At 38.0% G+C, this 17,720-nt stretch overlaps 1 protein-coding gene across 1 annotated transcript; it reads right to left on the minus strand.

Annotated features, from left to right (window-relative positions):
* Positions 1-468: 468 nt before the first annotated feature.
* LOC108665681 lies at positions 469-17,127 on the minus strand. The gene is made up of 8 exons (XM_018152458.2): positions 15,989-17,127; positions 7,476-7,745; positions 6,769-6,896; positions 6,229-6,343; positions 4,505-4,616; positions 3,902-4,111; positions 2,342-2,744; positions 469-739 (listed from the first exon to the last, which is right to left on the minus strand). Exons 1-8 carry the CDS (start codon positions 17,039-17,041, stop codon positions 709-711), a joined length of 2,322 nt encoding a protein of 773 aa, XP_018007947.2. The 5' UTR covers positions 17,042-17,127; the 3' UTR covers positions 469-708.
* Positions 17,128-17,720: the final 593 nt, after the last annotated feature.

Below are 17,720 nucleotides of genomic sequence, written 5' to 3' on the forward strand. Positions count from 1 at the left end.
TCCCTCGTCCACACTCACACTTTTCCCTCGTCCACTCTCACACTTTTCCCTCATCTACACTCACACTTTTCCCTTGTACACCTCACGAGGAACACACTCGTGTCATGTATAAGATGTTTTATATATATTTAGTTTCACTCGAATAATCTGCATTGAACAGCGCTTACGATTTAATTTTGCGATAATTCAAGCCTCAATAATCAATGGAGATAACCAAGTGCATCACCAATTCTCTCCCCTCTGAAAAATTTGTGGAACCTTATCACAAACTTTTTGACGTTGAATAAGTGAATAAGCGACTTGTAATGAGTTCATAAATTAAAAATTTCATGAAATAGCATTTGCATCATAGGTGGATGAGTTTAAAAATTTCATAGGATATCCGGTGGGTAATTTTGACGAGCATATAGTGAATATAGTGACTAGTTAATAACAATGCAAATATTTATGGAAGGCTTTGACTATTATATGCTTAGAGCGTATTTAAAGAATAGTGCCTTAAAATTCAGTTTAAGCTTTATATTTGCTAGGGTAAACAATACTTATTTATGATAAATGTAATCGTATAAAATTCAACTAAAGAATCGTAAATATTGAAGATATTGTAAACATTGTTGTGAATTATTTTTATACGAGTGTCACTGATTTAAAATGTTGCATATAAGCTGGTAAATAGAGATACACGTAGTATCATGATGACCGGGTGGCTCATTCAAGCTCCTCTGTCAAGTCGCTGAACCTGAAAGATTGATGAAAAACGATTAATTATAGTCGCAAAATCTAAATCTTTACAATACGTGCACTTCAAATTTTGATAAACAAATGAAAAATAAAACGTTTGTTCAGTCGAAGCTTCAGGCGTATTGTAAAATGTGGAAATTTACTAAGAGGGTTACATTAATTAAGTGTACCTGATGCCATCGGCAAATAATTGAGTACATCAGTGCAATATACATGTATAAAGGTAAGCACATTTGCCCAAATAGATCATAGAAAATGCTCAAATAGACACGCTTGTATCAAAATGACGGATTATGATAATAGATAACAATATTATTTATATTGCATATTGAGCATCGAAAGAAACACATCATATTATGATATCAAATTTTATTGAAAGGCACAAGTGGGCTTGAATTAACTGTTTGAGCTGAACATAGATAAATATTTGATGTAGATAATGGTTCACATCAGGATTGCAAATATTGGTAAGTTTCTGATTCTACGTACGTATCAGCCTTTCTTGCTGTTATTTGTTTCTGTATTATTTATAATAGACATGTCTTCTGAGAGGATACATTTAGACGGCTAGTGTTACAAAGCCTTTGTGTCTCTATGAATCTTTTCAAAGTAATTGTAAAGCATAAATATTCTTTGGGTTTTTGTGTACGTATGGAGCTCGCTTAATATTTAAAGCAGCTGTCAGCAGTGATTTTATGGCTATTTTCAACCAAATTGCAAGTTATTTATTGCATGGATAAAATTACATCGCAAAAAATTTACAAAAAACGTCCTTCGAGCTCCATGTTCACGCCTGAGTCAGTAAAAACTTGATCTCAAACGGAGCAATTTCCACTTACTCATTTTGTTGTCACAACCGTCACTATTCTCAACGTTTCCAATAGGCCTTTTGTTTTAAACCACAGTCAAATATATCATGATTCTCCAAAAATAAAATTATTTAAAATAAGTCAAGTGATCGTGGGCCGCAAATTGTGCTTGTGTGATGCCCAAACGTCCAAGGTGACCAGCCTGAAAGGCTCTCTGCATTATATGACTAGACCAACGTAACTTTTTTCCTACATCCTTACTCCTGCCACAATATGTCAGAGAAGCATATTTTTTATTAGTTATTAAAAAAGCGGTGCATAAGCATTTTGAACATAACATGAGAACAGGCTTACCTTTTACCAGCATATTGATCGTGCACACGACTGGATCCAACATGCTAAGCCATGATCCATCGCGGCGTGTTCCGTCAACACCTGGTAATTAGCATGCGGTGTGGGAAGCTAGTCAAATCAAATACAGAAAATTTAGAGACAAAATTTTACAAGCAAATAAATGCAGCAAAAAAATGGTAAACTTTTAATTGTCAATAATAAGATAATTACCTTGCGGAGGGAAGCTATATGCCCGCATTTGTACAGTCTCAGGGTAAAGGTTCGCTCCTCGAAGCTCTCGAAAAATGCAAAATAATCAGACGGCTGTTTCAACCAAATCTGGATCATTGAAAATAATTGGTAAATGGGAATCAAGATTTAGCAATGCTGTCGTTTTAGCAGAGGAAGAAGAAGATGAAGTGTCAAGTGAATCAGAGACTTCATTGTATACCACCAACCTCACGACGCTGTCTCTTTTCTTCAACCTAGCTAATGGCGGACCCCTTCTCGCACTTTGGTCGTTTAACTTTCTTCTGGCGCTCCCAGTTTTACATCCTGCATCGCTATGTGTTGTTGCATCTCTACTAGTTTGGACCTCTTGATTGGCATCTTTCTTTATCACAGAAAATTGGGTTTGGTCGGATAGATTGGTCGTCGCTTCATATCCAGATTTCAGAGACAGTTCAGGTGATATCGCTTGTTCATCTCGAGTCTTGTAAGACTGGTCGGGAGACTTCGATGCTTCTTTGTTTTCGTTGCAGGACTCCAAAGAACCTCGAGGCTCGGTGGCTGTTAAGACCTCTCGACCTGAGATCGGCTTTAAGTCGTTGGTAATTTTCCCATCGTCTTTTTCATGGATCTCTGCTCAGAACAGTAATATTAAAATTTTTCAGCTTAATTAGTAATCTCTCAGTGAAACTTTTATCGGAAAACATAGTAATGATGATTGTCTTCGTATAAAAATTATTTTAAATTCTAAATAATAACACGGTCATGTTGATGAATTGCTTGTTTATTCAAATGTTTAATATAATTTAATTTTCAAAAGCTTTCCAATTCATTTATCATCAATTTGTCAAACGGCCCGATAAAACAGTAGAAAGTCATATTTACCATGAAAGTGCATGTATTTTACGAATGGACTAAATCTTAAAAATTATGACCATGTTAATTATTTACGTTTTATCATTTTGTCCCGATCATTCCATGTTCTACCTAGTGACGCAAACAATGTCTACCTCTCAGCTTGCGGACCCGTACTTTCAGTCTCCAACCTACAAGTTATTAAACCAAAACTACCAAAACAGTCGTGAGCCTTCAAAAACACAATTAAACATGGAAATGTAAAAAATTGTTCGTTCTAGCTTGGGCAAATGAAATAATTACTTTAACCTAGTTACCCATAAACTCGTTTCATATCAGCTCATGAACCACAAATTGTCTTTATCCTATTGAACCCTAATGTGTAGTCATCTCACCCCCATGAATCACAAACTGTCTTTATTTTCCATTGAGAAACTTAACGTGTTTAATCTAATTCCACGAACCACAAACTGTCTTATTCTATACTTGTGAACCATACAACGTCCAAACTTACCAGCGAACCACAAACTGTCTTGATCTATCCTTGTGAACCATAACAACGTCCAATGTTACCCAGAGAACCACAAACTGTCTTGATCTATCCGTATGAACCATATACTGTATAACGTCTAATCTTACCCACGAACCACAAACTGTCTTGATCGATCCGTGTGAACCATATAACGTCTAATGTTACCCAGGGAACGACAAACTGTCTTGATCTATCCGTGTGAACCATATAATGTCTAATGTTACCCAGGGAACGACAAACTGTCTTGATCTATCCGTGTGAACCATATAACGTCTAATGTTATCCAGGGAACGGCAAACTGTCTTGATCTATATCCGTGTGAACCATATAACGTCTAATGTTTCCCAGTGAACCACAAATTGTCTCCGTCTCACTCTAAAACTCTTCACTGCGTGCCCCGCACCTGGGTCGGAGAGGGTGCCGTGGCAAGGCCGCCACGACTGAGCGCGGCTGCTGGTGCGGTCGCCGTCGCAGGGCCGGGCGTCGGCGCTGTACCGGCGCTGCGCGACGCTCGGCCGTCTTCGGTCCCCGGGCATGAGCATTGAGGGGCCGAGGCTGCGCTGCTGCTCTTGCTGCTCCGTCAGCGAGTATAGCTTAGTTGTGACGTCACGACCTGTCAATAGAATCAATGCATGACTGGGGATAATGACTGAGGATACTGACTGGGAATGGATTAATTAAAAAATAGGGATGTTTTATAATGGATCACTGAAGATGTTTTTTTTTGTGACTGTGTATCTCGATATGAAGGTTTTGGATGAAGAAAACTGTTCCTTAATCTAAACCATAATGAAATTTGAAGCAATGGTTTCCTCATGTTGAGGCGGCTGAATGCGGATGCAGCAAACCTAAAGTCGTTTCTGTCTGAAGTGGGACAGGCCTGGGCAGATTAAAAGACTTGATTGCGAAACAATTCGGAGCAACAGTGAGTGTACCGAAATAGGAAGAACACCCACAAGACTACCAACCCAATAGAATACTGTTCACCCAAAGATCTTCCACTCACCCACAAGGCTGGTCAGAACGGCAGCGAGGCTAGGCTCGTCAGCCAGGAGGCTGATCAGCTTCGGGCGCTGCCATACAAGCAGCGCACAGTCCTCTTCACTCACCACCGTCACCTGCGATCATAATAACGTAAACTGCTACGACCGTGGTTTCAATATATCGAAGATTTAATTGCGGGCATTAGGAGCACATTATAAATATCAGTACAAACTTGTACGGCCGTGGTTTCAATATATCGAAGATTTAATTGCGTAAATTAGGAGCACATTATCAATATCAGTACACACTTCTACGGCCGCGGTTTTAGTATATGTCAAAGATTTAATTGCGTGAATTAAGAGCACATTATCAATATCAGTACAAACTCCTACGGCCGTGGCTTTAGGATATCGAAGATTTAATCGCGTAAATTAGGAGCAGATTATCAATATTAGTACAAACTTCTACGGCCGGGTTTTTGGTATATCGAAGATTTAATCGCGTAAATTAGGAGCAGATTATCAATATTAGTATTGTTTTAGTCTAGTTTTGAGCATCATACAGTGCCAGCATCAATTTTGTGTAAAACTCCTAAAGTATGAATGTCCATTTAACAATTATAGGAGATCGTCTTATTGTGTATGTTTGCAAATCTAATTGCATTCTTTCATAAATAATAACTGCATGCGTTCTGCAATGCTTCTCAATGATCGTCTCTCTCATTTAAGTTTGCGCATTAAACAAGCACAAAAATACTCTCAATATAAAAAATTTCCTGAGTGACAGTGCCTGTAAAGTAGAAGGTTGATACGAAGAACTCAAAAATTAATGAGTAATATTGTCCAAATAGTGATATACTTTTTGCACGTAGAACGGATACCGATAAGCCCATTGCTGGGCCAAATTGGGTAAGGATGGCCTACATAAGCGCAAATAGTGTATCGTTATTGGAAAAATCGTTCATTTCTCTGATTGTAGTAGTACGTGTACATCCATTTCACAACAACTGTAATAAACATACCGAAGAAATTGAATGTAAATTAACCGAGAGCAGTGATACGTAAAGTTTCACCACAACTGTAATAAACAACCGGGAATACGGGAATAGAATTAAATGCCAATAACCGATAGCAGCGATAAGCACAGTTTCACAACAGCTGTAATAAACATAACAAAATAATTAAACGTAAATTATCGAGAGCAGCGATACGTGCAGTTTCACAACAACTGTAATAAACATAACAAAATAATTAAGTGTAAATAACCGAGGGCAGCGGTACTTTCAGTTTCACAACAACTGTTATAAACACAATAAAATAATTAAATGTAAATAACCGAGGGCAGCGATACGTACAGTTTCACAACAGCTGTAATAAACATAACAAAATTATTAAACGTAAATAACCGAGAGTAGCGATACGTACAGTTTCACAACAATTGTAATGAACACAACAAAATAATTAAATGTAAATAACCGAGAGCAGCGATACGTTCAGTTTCACAACAGTTGTAATAAACATACATAAGAATTGAATGTAAATATCCGAGAGCAGCCATACGTGCAGTTTCACAACTGTGATAAACATACCATAGGAATTTAATGCCAATAACCGAGAGCAGCGATAGTACAGTTTAACAACTGTGTAAATGTACCAAAATAATTGAATTCAAATAACCGAATGCAGCCATACGTACAGTTGAAAAACAACTGTAATAAACATACTAAAAGAATTGAATATAAATAACCTGGAAATATTGGGCCGGGCAGTCGAGCAGCTGCCTGGCCTCCCACTCGGGGCTGTCCACGAACTGATTGGGGAAGACGTAGTGCAGGTGCGTAGAGTCGCAGCTCACGCTCAACCTGAGTGAAACACACGTCAAGATTTTAATTATAACAATTGTTACAACACAAGAACTTCGATTACGTAACTTTTATTTGGAAAGTTACTGCATTTCATTGCATTTGTATTTTAATTGACGCCAATTGCCATGCGTGCAGTATGGTGCTGCAACGAATGGCCTTACGTGAGTAGTGTCACGACTCACCGTCCCGTGAGCAGGACGGCCAGACGGGTGGCGACGGGTGTGACTCACCGTCCCGTGAGCAGGACGGCCAGACGGGTGGCGGCGGGTGTGACTCACCGTCCCGTGAGCAGGACGGCTAGACGGGTGGCGGCGGGTGTGACTCACCGTCCCGTGAGCAGGACGGCCAGACGGGTGGAGGCGAGTGTGACTCACCGTCCCGTGAGCAGGACGGCCAGACGGGTGGCGGCGGGTGTGACTCACCGTCCCGTGAGCAGGACGGCCAGACGGGTGGCGGCGGGTGTGACGTCCTCTTCTGCGTAAATGTGTCCCGTCGGCAGACGTACGACCCGTCCCTCCCGTGCCAGCTGCACGAACGTCGTGCGCGAGACCTGCACGATCACGCGTGACACTTACCCCTCTACCGCCTGACTTGAGTAATCGGAGCAATATTGTCACAAGCCTACATACCCAAAAAGGTTACGTAGCTAGTGAGCGCAAAATGACTTGCACTGATGGTTGCCGCCACGTACGACAACTTTAAAATGTTCTCTGTTGCGTACAAACGTCCTCAGGTTACTACACTCAAAAGTTTACGTATGATTTAAGTTGAAAGTTATGTTCCCGGAGAGTGACATACGGCGGTAGAGTGTTAAGACGTCGGGTAGGCCATGGATCGTTAGTGGATTCTGACAATGCATAAGAGGTCCTATGCTCGCAGATAACTTTTAATTTGTATAATCGAAAATCATGGCATTTGAGATTTCGGAATCTGTTTAAAATTAATAGTCTGAAGCTTGAATTTCGTCTATACTTTACCCCAGGGTAGAATAATTTTGAAAACATGAAAGTTGTTCGTTAGAAAGAATTTACGGTTAGAATGTTACACTTAAAGAATGTACGGCTAAAGTTATTATTGAACTTCAATTATTGCTTATTGAACTGTAAACATTGATTAAAATTGAACACACCTTAAGCGGCCTGAAGAGTTTCTCGTAGAAATCTGCGAGTTCAGGCGAGATTCTCGCCGGCCACAAGACGTACGCTAGCCTGCAGACGTGCACGACGTTGACCGTGGCAAGGACGACGTACCACAGCAGTACGTCCATAGCGCACAACCGCACGCACGCCCACGCACAGAACAGGAGCATAGCGCACGTTAGGCTGCCGCGCATCAATACGCCCGATGCCCGGAAGTTGTGTGGTAACAGGAACGCCACAAGGCACAGCAGATTGCCTATCTATGAGAAAGTTACAGTTAAAAGAGGGAAAAATAGTGCAACAACGGGGAATTTTCAGATTTTCAGGGTATTGCATTTTTATTGTTGATCTAGGGTGTGTGTGTTTATTGAAAATTATGGTAGTGCCTACTTGTGAAAAAGTAATTGGGTTATTGTTGGCTCTTATATAAGCCCACGTTGGCCGTTGATTAGCTAGATTTATGCGGTGCTGATTGAGTTCCGTGTCCTAGCAAATGCCTCCACAGGTTCAAGGCTTTCGTCACACAATTGTGACGAAAGATAGCATAGATAGATAGATTGACACCAAGCACACATGCAATCATTCCTCCACGTACGTGTTGAAACGCACTCGGAAATACTTCTCCCCATGTGTTTGACTCACTAAAACACTCGTCACCTTATGTTTTGCTTTCCAACATAACCAATAAAATTGAATAATTCGTCACAAAACATGTTATGCAGTTATGTGATGCAGTTATGTCCGAATTGACAGAAATACATCAGCTAGAATGGTTGTGTTATTGGCTGAATCGTGGTTTTAAACTAAAAACTTCTTGAAATGATAATTTAATGATCCCATACAACTGAATTAATGATCCCAATAATGATCCAAATAATGCGAATGTGCAGCGAAATTTTTGTCTTTTCTTCTATTGTTTGCGGAGGCTTCATTGATTGTCGACTATTAATTGTACACAATTTCTGAAGCCTGATGTTTTGTCAAATAAATTCAAATGATTTACATCAACTGATTAATTAGAACACAAATTCTTGCCGGTATAAAGTGGCCATAATTAAATGATACCAGGACAAAAAACTCTTTAAACTGAACCGTTCTGCTCTGTTTCTCGTTTACATTACAACGATTTAATTTGCAAGACAGCGAACACCAAACCAGTCACCATTACATAATAATTAGAGCAGTATTTTTTGTGAATGCATAGGTTATTTTGAGGAAGATTTAGAATGCAGGTCGTGTAGTTCAAGGAGACGAGGTATCTTTCTACGCGCGCAAATTGGCGTATAAAGATAACTTTATAAGCGCATCAAGATTAACAGGACTGCTATATGAAGTCATGCGTCGTACGAGTTGATGTTAAAGAAAGGAAATTTAAGTTTGCAAACATTCAAACACGAAATTAGCAATGGTGTTTGTAGCATAAATTAGGAGATCCTTTAATATTTTTTACATGATTATTGAGAAGAAGTCTCAGGAATCCATTTGTTCTCAGGATTAAATTCCTTCATTTTCTATATTTAATTATATATGCATATTTAATTCTATTAGTTAATTTATATGTTATTCATAATAAAATAGAATATCGAAACCAATCTCTCATATGTGCAAAGATCCAATAGCCTATTTTTTCTGAAGATGAAATATGTATTCTTAGAGTACAGATGCATGTTTAAAAACCTAGCCATGAATATCATTGTAATTTAATAAATTATGCTGTTCTCTTGGCAATGGTTTGACACAAACGAATATGATTTCCTGTGCGATCCAAAGTATTGTACGTGAAATGCAAACTTCGATATTGATTACGAAGAGAATTTGTTATATATGAATGCAAAGCTAATTTAGTAGCGGTTTGTTGATTTACTCCTTTAATAATATTATCGCCACAATAAATGAATGTACATTGATATATAATCACGAATAAAATATTTTCTTTATGCAGTGAGAATCCACTTGTAATTCTATGAGAATAATATTTGGGTATACAATGGAATAAGATGAAAATCGCATTACAAATATGAGGATGCGTGTGTCTGCTACGTAAGTGAAGATAATTCAAACCGCGTTCTGCTCAAATTTCTTGCCTTTGATCCTTGACCTTCACAAATAATTGGCTTTAAAGCGATGCGAGCTTCTGAGTCAAGTCCATTGTAAAAATGTAAGAAGGGGTACCGGTGGCCATTGCTTTGCATAAAATAATGAAACCTTGTGTTCTATTATTATAAATCACGAAAAATGTAAACATACATGATATCATGTTCGACAAATTCTCATTTTAACGTTACATTCAGATTCTAGTTCCCAATCGTTCTATAATTTTTTCCTAATTGTCTAAAAATTTATCTATGCTCTATATCCTAACCATAATATTCAAGCTGAAAATCCCGCTCGATTAAAAAAATTTTACCGAGGCAAAGCAAGATTCCATACGGTTTTCAATATTTTCCATTTGGGTTAATCGTAAAAAGTTATAATTTGTGTTTTAAATCTTGTCTGTACTTCCACAACTCTAATGACGATCCCTAATTGGGATTCCGTCATTACCATGAATATATTTATTCTCAAGTTTTGTTCAGAAATAAAAGGGTTTCTAATGAATGGATTTGACCTGAGGTAATTATGCATGTGCTAAAAACTGTAACGTTAACACCAGCACAGAATGTCAGCACAGCAACGTCAGGGTTGGTTGCGGTCACGTTAGCAGTTACGACGATAGCGTCACGTCATGACGAAGCGATGTAACGTAGATGATAAATAGCCAATTACCTTCCATCCTTCCAAAATTTATTGGGTGCCAGCAACTTAGCTCGGTCTTCACCGCGAAAGATAACCCTTGAGTTTAAGATTAACCTTAAACTGCTGTATATAACTTTAATAATGACTTATATTTAATAATATAACTTTAATAATGATTACCATAGGAGGTGTGTTTACAAACGGTTACGTCATGCCTGCATCAATAAAGAATTGATGTTTTTCGGATACGGAAGAAAAGTCTCTGACATTGACTAGATTTTGCCGGAAAAAAGCTACGTGGAATCGTTGACAAGAAATCGGAAGTCATTAGCTGCTAAATATTTTCCATGCAAAGTTTGAAGTCGCAAAGTCTCAGACTGGCGGTCTGAGACACAGAACCTGCCGGTCTCGTGGATGATGACGGTGAGTCACGAGCCTTACAGTCAAGGGTCTAGAGCTCGTGGCAGGGTCTGCATGCCATGGGACCATCAGGGTCTGGATTATCGATGCGTGACCGCTGCCCTCATTGACCCTCGACTCAGCGCGCCCGTGCACTAGCAGGTAAAAACAAAAGCAAGCAAACGCGCTACCATTTTACCTTATAAATGTTTTCACGACGGTCTGAAGAATCCTTAGTTAAAAAATTTGCTATATGAGAGTGATTAATTCTGTGAGACCTAGTATCCAACGAGCTTCCATTTAATTGAAATTCCAATTTAATTGCAATTTTAATTGCAATTGCAGTAATTTCCATTTAATTGCAATTATAAAAAGAAATTACAATAATTATATGCAGTAACTTGAACTTCAGTTGATTCACGTGTTCAGAATGAGAAGTTCAACGTCTTGGAATGCGTAATTTTTTAGATTTTTCCTGCAGTTTATCTAAATAATTTCTGTTTGGCCGACTCAACTTAAATTTATGCAACAATACAAGCCAAGGACAACAACGTTGCTTTCAGTTTTGCAATAGGTTCCCTTGCCTGTAAATTTCCTATACCTTAAAATTTCCTATGCCATCAATGGATTAGTCAGTAAACTCGAGCCGAAAACGTTGAAATTAAAGTATAACATATTTTTGAAAATCTTCTTTTTGAGGATCTAAGCAAATGTAAAGAAAATGCTAAATCATTTTAACTGTCGAGAGAGTAAATCTTCAAAAGAATCAAAGCATAAGTTCCCGACAACGTTGATAATTGGTTACACGAGTATTGTGAATCTCATTGGTGATTGAGACGCCCGCATTTTTTCGATATACGTATCATTGTTTTTACGTTTTCTTTCTATAAAATTTTTACTACATTTTGACTCGTATAAACCGTTTTCTTCAATTAAGCCGCGCATAATATTGCTGCAATAAATATTCTGTTAATTAAAAAAAATTTCGGCACTTCTTCGAAAAATTTCACAATTATTTCGCCACTCTTTAATGGGTTTTCAAACATATTTTTTAATCATTTATAATTTAAGAGAAATGCTCATTGGTCGGTTTGAGTATCTCACTTGCCGAGCTCATGATTTTGGCTCCTCAAGACAGTGTCCCAGTTCGAAATTCTCGCAGTCATTGCGGCCGTTCGCCGCAGAGACGTTCGCAAACGCGCAAATCTAGGCCATTGTTGCCGACTTTACCTCGCGTCCAAGCAGTCTAGCGACGATATGGCCTCATCTGCCGCGAACAGCGCGATGCCTCGGTCGGCAAAAGCTGCGGCAGGCAACTGGCCGCACCTCTGCCGCGGCCTACGTCGAATATGCCGGCGGTAACGTTCAAGCGTTGAGTTGGCAGGGAGAGGAAGGGGGTGAAGGGTGAGGGAGGCGGAGGAATATCAAAAGAACCTTCTAGACATGAATCTTAATATGGGGCTTATGCCGGAAGAAACTGATTGAATTATTCACTTATTTATTTCTCTAAAATTATGAGGTTTACATGATTTTTTATTTGCTACATATTTTTTATTTTCGACAGTTCTATTCTATTCTATACTACAGCGAATCCATGTCGCCAGTATTTGTGGAACTAGTTCCATCCAGTATTGTGTGTATTCAGTTTATTGACATAAATTCGATTAAAAACGCGAAATCAGTGGATAATCTGAAAGTAAATATCAAAATAAATTTACAAAATAATAGAAAGACTGACTGCGGCAGCAGGCCCTTTCCAGGCCGAGAAGCGCTGCCACAATATTGCGCTGCTGTGGACATTCCTGCGCTGTTGATCTCCCTGGCGTTGCGCTGGGGCGAGCGTTGGCGCAGGCAAGTTCACCCGCGGCTGGCTTCCAGACTGCGGCGATTTCTGACTGGGGTAGGTGTTGAGAAAATGTCACCCCTTGCTTATATACGCGTACTGCACCCGCCATGCCACTCACGGTATTATCCTGCTGGCCTCAGGGCTTACGCGTATCAACGGCGCTGTAATGCGGGAAATTAACACGAAAATGACAACTTTCTTGCCTCAAAGTGAAGGTCATTTGAGAGCAATCGTCGGATCTCATGACGTTGTGGTCCTGCTAAACCCATAAATAACGGCTCTCCGAATAGGTCTTCAGAGAATCAAAGTCCTTTTAAAACCTAGACCCCGTAAATCAACCTGATGATTCACATGTCGAGTCTCTATGCATCGGAAATTTGTCGATAAAATTCTCGGAATCAACAATAATTAAACTAGTTTGTCACTGGCATAGAGTGTATAAACTGTGGACAAGCATTGGTGAAAACGAGAATGTGTGACAAATACTGAAGTCATTTCACAGGCTGAAATTGTAAACTGGGAAGGTTGTTGGTTGTTGTACGGGTGAGACTACGAATGTTGTTGGCCGTGGTTTAAACGAGAAGTTGCGAAACTGAGTTTTAGGTTTTAGGATTTCATTAATGCTTATGACGTTTTGGCCGAGTTGTGCATTCAATCAAGATTTTCATTAATATTTAATTTGGTAAATATTGCGGTTAAACATTTCACCATATTGCTTGAATTCGAACAGATTATACAGTAAAAAGCCAGAATAAGGGCGTTATATCTGATTGCATGATTATTTTATCGTTCTGCAAGCAAACCTCGCTTGTGAAATGATAGGTAACACACCATGGAAACGGACAGAAAGCATCCCAAACAACCTTTGTTTGAAAAGGCATTCTGAGCGCTGATTTTACCCCAACCTCATGTTATTTTTTAAGGGGATTGTTTTAATTTATGAATAAATGCATGAAAAATTAAATACCATCCTAAGTTATTCCAGAGGCTAATTTTGTAAAAAATTTACTGATTTTGCTTAATAGTAATGAAAAAACGCACCCTGACGATATGACATATGTTCAAGTTTGTGTGAATGCTCATGAAAAAAGAGGCATAATTGGAGTTAATTAATGAAATATCTAAAGCACATTACTATTATAAATATTAATTCCTGAAATCATAAGGATTTTAAAGAAAAAAGAGTCCCTGCAACGAGTGCGCAGAGAGCGGCTACATATGCGGCACGAGGGCCTATTAATAGTGTAGGGTTTTGGGGGCTCGAAGGGCGCGTTCACGGAGTTTATTCTAAAAAATCGACCATATTTCGATTAATTAAAGTCAGAAAATTTTATGATTGAAGATTAAGTTGTTTATTATTAATATCTGAACGCAACTTTAAATTAATCAATTTGATTGGTATCCGCCGTGCATTGTCTTTCCCGCACGCACGAATTAGTGACTGAGCAGATCGAGAACGTTGATACAGCTGAATTTTTCAACGTGGGCTTCATGAATAATTATGTTTCTATTTAACAATGAAACATTCTAGCACAGTCAGCAGTTACGAAGTTTTTGTTATTATCCTTGCATAATAGAACTCCTCATGTAAAGAGGGAGACTTGGGAAAATGTTGGAAAAAATAGCTTTTTCCAACGGGGCTCGTTTCACACAAATTTTCCTTTATTGCAGATCGCAATTGAGTTATGCTGTCCTAAAGTGGCCTTTTAAAATGAACCATGTATCGGTTCAATGATTCACCCCTTGAATTAGCAGCAGCAATCACATGAGCTTATCTTTATCTACAACCTGACCGCATTATCGAGACGAAATTAGAACTGCAGGAACATGTTCTTATGTTGTTAAATCGATTTAATATCCACAGTTTATCATCCAGATGCACAAAATTGAACTTTAAAACATCTTTTTACAGAGCGGAATTTGTCTTCGAAAACAAAGACTTGGCTAGATATTCACTTCTTTGTCAGAGCAAAGCACATGCGTAACTAAACTGGGAAAAAGTTTGACGCGTATTTTCTGCTCATACATGTACGCTAAATTTTATAAATAAATGATAAACATAAGGTGAAAACAAATTACTTCTAAAAGGATAGCTTAAAGTTGGGAGCACTATTATTAAAAGAGTGCTAATATATAGTTAATGGTAAGGACCTTCATAGGCATGTTTTGTTATAAATATACATTTTGTTGTGTAGAATATATTGAATCATCGGAATGACAAGCACAATCAGATTATTGATCGAAATTAACTATACGATTAATGAAATTTTAAATTTATTAATTAGAAAAGTTTATCCATCTCTGGCATAGTGCATGACGAATTCAAATTATTTTCCTTAATACAGTCTTATCCATGGGCTAAAAAACCTATCAGTTATGTGCAGAATAAACATTAAAAATAGTTCCAGAAAACATTATTCGTAGATTATCATTGTAAATAAAATATAATTATTGCATCACATTGAAGACATTTGAAAAAACGCTTTTCATCAAAGTAAACCTAGTACATAAAACAAGAAGCAACTTGAAACCACATGTGATTCGCCCATGTTTCTGCATTCATCATAATTAGTTAGCCTGCATTTAGAGGAACATTTGGTAGCGTGCATTTAGAGGAACACTTGGTAGCGTGCATTTGGAGGAACATTTGGTAGCGTGCATTTAGAGGAGAAGTTAGCATGACGAAGTTAAAAAAGCGTGCACTTAGCGCGACGATGAAGGGAGAGTCGCACGTCACGCTACCTCTCCATGACACGAAATTCGTGACGAGGAAAGCATTGTGCGCTCACGCTGTCAACAGCGCACTTGTTGCCATCTCAGTCACACGATACTAAGCATTACTTGAACATAGAGAATTTTACTATTCCATCCACTTTGCTGATGGATCGTAATGAATGAAAAAGTGAATTCCGTGCACGCGTTTTAGCTTCACTATGCCTGTCTGCTGGCCGCGATATGTAACTCCGTAAACGACAGGTGTGAGACACGAATTAAGTGATGTTCGCAATACTTTTAAATGATTTTTAAAGTCAGCTAAATTTTTAACTTCGCTGTACGACTACCGCATTGAAAATCACGATACTATTTTTCACTCTAATGTGTGCGTTGTATTAGCATTTATACTATAGTTTATTGAGTGAATTGAAACTAAAGAAATATGTGCTTATAATTTTTTTAATATAATCTTTACATTATATATAATATCAATATCAATGTCAATATTTATATCAATATTTAAAATAACAAAATATTTATAGTATATATTTAGCACTTCGAGTGTTATCAGGCAATTAGCATTACCATATAAACCTATTTGTTGTGATAATGTCCTAAATCTAACAAAATGTATTAATATTGTACTATTGTATTAGTATAAAGTATTTGGCGGAAAATAAAGTTTTAGCAGTACACCGACCTGTCGAGAATATTTTAAGTTATGCATAATAATTAAAAAATATGAGAATTGTTAAACTCAAGTATGCTATTCAACATGAATAATATTTTACATGTACTTTTACCCACCTGATAAAAGGTATTCTGTCCTCCTGTCCATTCGACGCAGCTCGGTATATCCAGGGCGGACTCATTTTGTGACGTCGTATTGTCACTGACATCGTCCACAACACCAAATTGTTTCGGGGTTTCTTCCGTGGCATTGACTTGGGACTTTGGTTTTTTGGCGGACACTCGCATGGAAGCGTTCGAAGATCTAAGTGAGTATCGAGGAAATGCTTTGATGTCCGTCACTTGCTTCTTGTTCACGTTATTTAATAGGGAACGTTTTTTCCTTCCCATTGGTGGCTCACTGACTAACATTTGAAGGCTATTCCGTGCATATGAAAATGTAGGAGCTCTAACTAAATATTTGCCAGGCTTTGACTTATATGTCAATAAGTCGAGATATGAAGAATTTCTTAATAATGAGGTTGAATTAGTATTAGCAGTGAAAATTCCTAGAGGATTGGAACGAGGTAAAACGGTATGTGATGCGGAGGATTGTGATGACTCGTCTAAAGGCCCGACAAAACTTTCATCATTATCAGTATAATCAAATAGTGAAATATTATGATTTATATGTGTTATATGGCTTTGATATTGGATAGGAGAAAAGTTTGCGTTTGAATGTGAGCTTAAAACATTTTCTCTGAGATTGGATAACTTTTTTAGGTCCAAACTCATTCTTTTCACTTCTTGCTTTTTAATGTAGTTCGATCGCTTCAGGGATCTAACAATCATTTTTTTAACACGCCTCTTTTTCAATACTACTTCCTCATCAAGATAATTTTCCCACCCGGCGTCTGCGATGAGGAAAGAATCTCCTGTTTCTTTTTGTGACGCATCTTTGATGAGGTCCAAATATGCTTCGTCTCCGGTGCCTTTTAAGGCATAAATCTTCGAGGGTCCATATCTTCTTATAACCTGTGCATTTTGTCGGGGTCGTGAAGTGCCGACCGGCGAGGGCAACGAGTACTGGACTGAATATATTGGCAGCAATAGTGCGATCAGGACGAGAACTCGACACACGAAAAGTATTTGTGTTGAGAAACATGTTTGATGGCACACACAACTGAGCATTGTATGTTTGAAGGCACACACAACTGAGCATTGCTATCTTCACCAAGTGACCATCATTGGGACTCTGATCTTCTGTATTCTCAACTCAATACCTGCGAAATATCTTGTCATTACAAAACATATTTTGTATTATTACAGATTGAGTCTGTCACAAAGTTTATTTTCTTAATTATTCTCATTTTGGGTTTTATTTGATATTTTGCAGATATCATCGCCAGTCGTAAGCATATAGCTTGTGAGTCCAGCATTCGAATTTTTGGTATCTTTGTGGTTGGAATTTTATGCTTTTCATAAGCTCGCTAAGCTTTCAAATTGTACTCCGTTCGATTAATGTTGTGTTATGGGTTGTGATGTAGAGCTGAATCATACATTGAGCACGTAAACCACCACCTTATATAAGTAAAATACACATCACTTCACATGCTGCTGATGAGTTTTCATATCAGGAAACATTCATTTTATGGTTAGTTGAAAACGTCGAGAAAATTGAATCAAAATAATGCATTTCGCTAATTTTGAAACAATCGTTTTGTTTATATCTAAATCGTTACCTTCTTATGTTATCACTTTTATTTTCATCACTTTATTCTAGAATAAACTTCACGCATGAAAAGTAAAAGTCGCATTCAAAAAGAAATATTTGAGTTTCCATAATTAAAAATTCACACGTCTCGTCGAA

This window comes from Hyalella azteca, unplaced genomic scaffold (assembly GCF_000764305.2).
Source record: "Hyalella azteca isolate HAZT.00-mixed unplaced genomic scaffold, Hazt_2.0.2 contig5580, whole genome shotgun sequence".
In the NCBI taxonomy this organism is placed as follows: Eukaryota; Metazoa; Arthropoda; class Malacostraca; order Amphipoda; family Hyalellidae; genus Hyalella; species Hyalella azteca.

Bases quoted from the DNA above. Each gene is read 5' to 3' on its own strand.
- LOC108665681 (XM_018152458.2), bottom strand. From the start codon at position 17,041: ATGCTCAGTTGTGTGTGCCATCAAACATGTTTCTCAACACAAATACTT. The intron at 7,746-15,988 runs GTGGGTAAAAGT...ACTTTCTCATAG, and splicing joins GACAGAATACCTTTTATCAG to ATAGGCAATCTGCTGTGCCT. The intron at 4,617-6,228 runs GTTATTTATATT...TTATGATCGCAG, and splicing joins GCCCGGCCCAATATTTCCAG to GTGACGGTGGTGAGTGAAGA.